The sequence below is a fragment of the Leopardus geoffroyi genome, chromosome D1, assembly GCF_018350155.1.
Source record: "Leopardus geoffroyi isolate Oge1 chromosome D1, O.geoffroyi_Oge1_pat1.0, whole genome shotgun sequence".
Classification (NCBI taxonomy): Eukaryota; Metazoa; Chordata; class Mammalia; order Carnivora; family Felidae; genus Leopardus; species Leopardus geoffroyi.
Window position 1 is genome coordinate 67,583,213 of NC_059329.1, and position 6,775 is coordinate 67,589,987.

General features: G+C 42.6%; 1 protein-coding gene across 4 annotated transcripts; it reads right to left on the reverse strand.

Annotated features, from left to right (window-relative positions):
- Positions 1-551: 551 nt before the first annotated feature.
- ZBED5 (zinc finger BED-type containing 5) lies at positions 552-6,556 on the reverse strand. Of its 4 annotated transcripts, none has more exons than XM_045484517.1 (3): positions 5,844-6,556; positions 3,917-4,031; positions 552-2,844 (listed from the first exon to the last, which is right to left on the reverse strand). In XM_045484517.1, the coding sequence occupies exon 3, from the start codon at positions 2,701-2,703 to the stop codon at positions 619-621; it is 2,085 nt and encodes a 694-aa protein (XP_045340473.1). In that variant the 5' UTR covers positions 2,704-2,844; positions 3,917-4,031; positions 5,844-6,556; the 3' UTR covers positions 552-618. The 4 variants fall into 4 exon arrangements, with proteins under 4 accessions (XP_045340473.1, XP_045340472.1, XP_045340469.1 ...); XM_045484516.1 differs by lacking the exon at positions 5,844-6,556 and adding an exon at positions 5,622-5,837 and having other exon boundaries at positions 552-2,839; XM_045484513.1 differs by lacking the exon at positions 5,844-6,556 and adding an exon at positions 5,622-5,837.
- Between the last annotated feature and the right edge of the window lie 219 nt (positions 6,557-6,775).

Consider the following 6,775-nt stretch of genomic DNA (forward strand, 5'->3'; position numbering starts at 1 on the left):
AGGCCTTTTGCTGGGTAACAGAGACAGTGCTGAATAAGACCTTACAGGAGCTCAGTCCAGTAACAATGGGAATCACGAGGCCACCAAGTAGTTCCCAGTTGAGACAGACACAAAAACCAGGACCAAAAGAGAAAGATAACAGAGAATCAAAGTACCAAAGATAAGTTAAGTCAAAGTATTGAAAAGCAAGTAAGAGTTTGTCAGGAAGCAAGGGGAAGGAATATTTTTTGAGACCTGAAAGCATGAAACAGTGTGATGTGTTTAGGGAACGGCAAGAAGTTCCATGTGACTGGAGGGCTGCATGGTAGGCAGGACCAGAAAGATTCGTAGTGATTAGATCCTAAAGAGATAAATTATGCTAAGAAACTGGGATTTTATCTTGTGGATCAACATCTTCCACAGTTAGGACCATGAAACTCTTTGAAATTACAATGTGAAGAAGAAATACCAACAATAAATACACACTGAAAGCTTCTGATTCTTTAGCTTTCCTAAAATCTAAAGTATAAAAAATATGAATCATTTTATTTAAAACCCCAAAATACCAGAGATGAAGTAAATCATCTTTTATTTTCATCTTATACTTGGTTATCAAGAGACATGCAAAACCCTCTAATTTTAATGAGAACAGTGTTTTTGTGTCTTTTTATCACATATCCGCTTAATATTAGGTGTAATGTTGCTAAGTCGAATCCGCATATGAGGTGCGGCATCAAGTCTTTTCCTGTATTTCGTTTTTGTTGCAGCATAATATGAAAATCCTGTTTCACACAGGTGCATTGTAGCAAAAGGAAGAAGTACACGAACTGCACGCCTTGCAATGCTTGGGTACTCTTGAATTAGGCTACTCCAAAAATCATTTAGTGAAAGTTCGCTGAAATTTTGTTTCACTTGAGAATCAGATGTTAAATCAATCAGGCTCTCATAGTCCCGTGCTACTAATGAAGCTGGTTTAACAGTTACTGTAAATGGATTTCTAACCCAAGTGTTATTGTCATTTGTTACAGGAAAATATTTTAACAGAGTAGAGCGCAAACCCCTTAGGTGCTGCACAATGGCACTACAAATATCTTTATCAACTGTAGAATTAATTTCGGTCAAAAAGTCACTGAGAGTAGGAAAACAATCAAAGTTTTCTTCTTCTACGGATGAAGCCCAAAATTCCAATTTTCTTAGCAATGATGACATTTTATCAAATACTGTAAAAACTGTCACATTTTTTCCTTGCATTGATAGATTTACCTCATTTAATTTAGTAAAAATATCTGCAAGATATGCAAGTCTTAGCAGCCAAGATGAATTTGTTAAACAATCAGACAGTCGAAAAGCAGAATCCATGAAAACCAATAGTTCACGACGGAGCTCAAAAAGTCTTACAAGAACTTTACCTCGGGAAAGCCACCTCACCTCTGTATTCAGAAGAAGTGCTGTGTGCTGGGCACCCATTTCCTCACATAAAATTTTTAGTAGCCTAGATTGATGTGGTCGAGCTTTAATGTAATTGATGATCTGTACTGCCTGATCTAGCACATTTTTCAGAGATGTAGGCATTATTTTAACTGCTAGTGCATGTCTATATAATAGGCAGTGACTACTGGTGCTTTCGGGAGCCACATATTTTATCAAGGTGACAGCCTCAGCAATTTTCCCGTCCATTGCCCTAGAAGCATCACTACAAACATCAACACATTTTTCCCATTCAATTTCATGTTTCTGCATAAAACTGTTGATGCAGTTGAAAATTTCTTCACCAGTAGCATTACTTTGCAAAGATTCACATAAGAGTAGGTCTTCCTCAATAGATTTATTAAACCTGTAACGAACAAAAACAAGCAGCACAGCAAGTCCTGAAACATCAGCTGATTCATCTAGTTGCAGTGAAAACCCATCACAAATTTTCAGTCTACAAACAAGCTCTTCTTCAATGTCAGCAGCAAGATCTTTAATTCGACGTGCAACAGTACTATTTGATAGTTGTACTGCATCTATTTTTTTACTATATTGTTCATCAAACATCCGCATCACGACATCTTTAGCACAAGGCTTGATGAGTAATTCTCCAATAGTATGAGCCTCTCCACTCAGGGCTATATGGTAACTTACATTGTATGATGCCTCTGTAGCACTTTCATTATCTGTATTGACAATTTTAGGTGTTGGGGGTTTATTATTTTCAGGTGAATCAAGATGTTGCTTGAAAAAGCTTATGTCTTTGTCTTTATATGCAGCGTGTTTAGTTTCCAAATGTCTTCGAAGCTTACTAGGGGCCAAAGAACTATTTGATAAAATTTTCTTACATAACACACACTGAGCATGAGGTGCATCTCTATTTCCAAAGTAAGTAAATCCAAAAGACAAGTAACTTTCATCATATTTTCTTCTTTTTGGTTTCTTACTAAATGTTGTTATTTTGTTGGAATGGGACATAAATTTGACCCTGGAAAGCTCACCTTCTGATTTTTTAGAAACTGAAGGCTGCAATTGTTCATCCTCACTTTGTAATATTCCAACCTTTTGATCATTTGATTCAGACACAATTTGATAACAAAAAGATTCTACTTCTTGTTTAAGACTTCCTTGTTTCAGCAAGAGATCCATAGGTAACGTGTTTGTGGCACAAAACATGGTTAATTTAGAATAAACATTGAGTATCACAAATATGTTGAAATTATATGACAGGATACATAGAAGATGAGCAATCATCAAAGAGATGATACAGAGCAATACATCAGTTAATTTGTAAATGCTGCCTATGCATCAACGCGCAGATGGAACATCACACGTTCGTGTATCAGGTGATCTCTCATGCGACTTCCTGGTGCTCTCAGGTTTGGCACACCTTTTCTTAAAGGTAGATTATCACATAAAAATAAAGCTATAGAAATGAGTTTAGTATTCTTAAACTTATATTTTAAAATAAACTATAAAGAAAAATTGTTAGCATTGATCTTTTTCTCAGAACACTTATTAACTTAGAGAATATTAATGTTCTATAAAATATAATGTGGGAACCAGTGGGCTGAGAAATAATGAAGAGCTGATAAGTGTGTTTTTAAGGAAGGGACCTTGAAGAATATGTCCCATGGCAGGGGTTGGCAAACTTTTTCTGTAAAGAGCAATCTAGTAAATATTTTTGACTTTACAGGCCATATAGTCTCTGTTTCAACTACTCAACTCTATAGTTGCAGCATGGCAGCAGACACAGACAATACTAACAGAACGGATATGGCTGCGTTCCAATAAACCTCTATTACAAAAACAGACAGCTTGGGCCATAATTTACCAACCCCTTCTCATGACAAATAGTGTCTTGGAATCCCTTTTAACTTTCTGATGCCTACTGCCATTACATATTTTCACTGTTGATACTATTATACATATGAAGCCTCCTACCAGGGCTAGCAACAATTGTGATGAGCTGTATTAAAAATACACACAGTTCAAAGTTTTGCAAAACACAGAATTCTGTATCCTAAATACTGTGCTAACAATGAAAAATAAACTAATGACCAAAAGTTACCTACTATTTCTCTGGAATCAAAATCACATAAATATTTATATTATCCAAATTAAGACCCATTCAAAGTAATGTACATTTTACTGAGTACTCTGCATTCCATTATGCTATAGGTGAAGATTTAACCAGGACCTAAAGAAAACATAAACTCTGATTTTAATAGGTTTATTCCTCATATAATTTTTAAAAGCATAATTAGAAGGGAGAGTAATGCAAACTTTAAGACCTCTGAAGAAGACTACTAACTTTGCAAGTTAAGGAAAACATATTCAGTGCCTATCCAAATATATCTGCTTTTGATTTAAACTTCATGATTTGGCTACAGAGTAAGCTTTGAATTCTTATGTTACATCCTAAAGCAAAAATGGTTCTCCTATTAACAGCTAGATGGTAAGATACCTGAAATGAGTAGTACTCCCTTCTGCAATCACACTCTCCACCTTGGTAGCTTGAAATGCAGACTCTTCAAAAGAATAAAATTAAGGGATGGGGTGGAAAGGGAGTAACCAAAAGCCTAGAATGAGAAAAATTAAAATTAGACACTGCAAAAGCAGAACTAACTACAAACCTCTAAGATGACCTTTCATTACAATTTATTTTAGACCCAGGCAGTCCAAGAGATTCTTCACTGCAATGCAGTGAACTGAAATAGAAGATGGCTAGCATAGTAAAAATGCTAGTATCTTTGTTTCATTTAATACTCTCGTTATTTCATCGTTTTGAGACAGTCTCCCAACCACTGACTTCATAGAAACACATGTAAAAAACTTTCAAAAACTAAACCTAACTTTTAAAAGTACAGCCACATTTTAATGTCTCTAAAACTAAACATGAAAAGTTATCTAAAATAGAATCATACAGGAAAGTGTTATTTGAAACATGCATTTTTGCTATAACCACTTTTGTCCCCTAACCAAGCTCCTAACTTAGGTTATTAACGTTCAGTGAGTGATCATTTTTTATTATGCTTGAAACTGCTAGATCCCTCATACAGATTATTTAATCCTCAAAACAAACTTGAGAGTCAGGGACTATCAATAACCCCACTTTAGAGATGAACTAACAGACACAGAGAAGTTAAGTCATCTGCTAACTTAACACATCTTGCAAGTGAAGAACTAAGAACAGAACCCAAAAGGTTGGGACTGCAGAGCTCATGAGCCTAACCATTCCTTGTGTGTACCTCGTATTCTAATTTCCCAAGCACTAACGGGCAACAGAGGGAAATGGATTACAATGGATTACGACTGCCAGAAAGTCGAGGGTCTCAAAGTGCAGCAACAGAAAACCCTACTCTTATCATTGGGAGCAAAAGAGCAATAGATTCTCGTTTCTGCAATCCCGATTTGAAGTTAGCAACAGAGAACTTCGTGGAGCTGCTGGTTAGAATTAGGATGCCTCTCCCTTGGTACCAGAGGACACAACGGAGTAGGAAGCTTTGTTTTCCTAAGTAAGGCCTCAACCCCACCTCTTTTAGAGGTGCTTCCCGAATCTCTCGAGGACAAAGAGTCTGGACTCCCTAAAGAGTAAAGTTTCTATTCCATTCCCCGAAAAGGCTGGCAGGGCGGGGGCGGGTGAGAAACCCGGTTCTTTTGTCTCTTCTGAGTTAACTGACAGGTAATACCATCCATTCACCAACCAACCCCCCCTCCCCCGCCTCAGGCGGTTCCAGCTGTGAACAATACCCTCAGGGGCAGGAGGGCCAGGTTAAGAGCGCAGTCCACTCAGAAAGCCTGGGTAAAGGTGGGTGCGGTCACCCCTTCCTGCACCTACATGCTCCTTTAAGCGGCCACTTCGATGTGCTGCCCAGGCCAGCTATCCCTCCTTGTCACAGGTGCAGGCTGCCAGCAGACCGCCACATCTGGGGACTCGCCCACCCTCGCCTCCAGAACTCTTCTCTCGCGTCCCCGGGAAGTCTCCTCAGCACCCAACACTGTCTCTCTACGTCACCTCCATCAGTGATGGAGACCGGTCTTCGTTGCGGCTGGGCTGCAGAGCAGCGCCGCGGTCCCCAGCTGAGCCTGCGGCCGCCATTTTACACAGCTCAAGGCAGCGGCCATTTCAGAGCGCACCGCTCAGCCGCCGTGGCGGCTCTGGTCCTCACCTTCACCGAGGCCTGAACGGGGTCAAGAGCCAGTCGTCGCGGACTGGAAGGGGGAGGAAGGGAGGAGGGAATGAAAAACAAAACAGAGGGAAGGATTCGGGGACAAGGAGATGCTCTCAGCTCAGGGATATCGCCTATGCCACCTCCATAGAGATCCAGTTCGCGGCTGGCGCGGTCGCTCCTCTGAAGATAAATTTAGCACTCTGGAGCACCCGAACTTACTGTCTCCACGAGCGGCTCCACCGCCGCCCAATCAGCTCCAGAGCTGCTCCCCGCCACCAATCCGCGCTGAGCAGCAGGGCGGGACCAAAGGAAAGGACCAAGCTCGGTTGAGGCGCGACCCAGCTGCTGCCGCCGCCGCGTTGGACCGGGGCGTTGGGAAGCTTTGGCTGGTGCTAGACGTGAAGCGATTGTTTTCAAACTTCCCTGGGCTCCACATAGTCCGGGGGCTTGTTTAGAATGCAGGTTCCTGGGTGCTGCCTGACAAAGTCGGTGGTCCTGTGGGGCTGCACATGACTCTTGGAATCTGCATGCTCCCAAGCACTGGCGTGGTGCCCAGGCGGCGATTTGTGTGGTTTCGCAGTTACCCCAAGGAGCGCGCAGAGCCTGGCTGCGGCTGCTTTCACGACCTCTTTGTTCCCCGAGCCGCACCCCAGGCTCAGGTTACGCAACCGCCTCCTCTTTCTCTTGTTTTCCCAAAGGAGTGGGGGCACAACACCCCTTCCTTTCCTCGCCCCCCCCGACGCTGCTGTGCCAGGGGCTCGTGGGGGTCGGCCGGCAGCTGAGCCTCCCGCTAGAGGTCTCGAGTGACCCCAGACGCGGTGCGGGCCGCCGTGTAGGGATAGCTGCCTCTCCGCTGTGTCACAGGAAGAGTCCGCTCGCTCCGTCTTGGCACCTCTCACAAGTGGCACCCTCCCGGAGGGGGAACACCCGGCCGCCTGCACCGGCTGGCCGGCCCTCTGGAATACTCCGTTGGCTAGTTGCCGCATTCGGGTGCTTTAAGCGTGGTTCTCTCCCACGCCCCTCCCGCCTATTAAAAACAGCCCAGCAGAGGGTACCGGCTGGGTATTTCCCCTTTGGCGATCCGTCGCGGAGACCAGGAGTCGGTTTTTCCAAACTGTTTCCTTAAAATATATACACGTCTAGGGATAATT

Excerpts from the sequence above, each read along its gene's own strand:
- ZBED5 (XM_045484517.1), bottom strand. The coding sequence starts at position 2,703 with ATGATTGCTCATCTTCTATGTATCCTGTCATATAATTTCAACATATTT.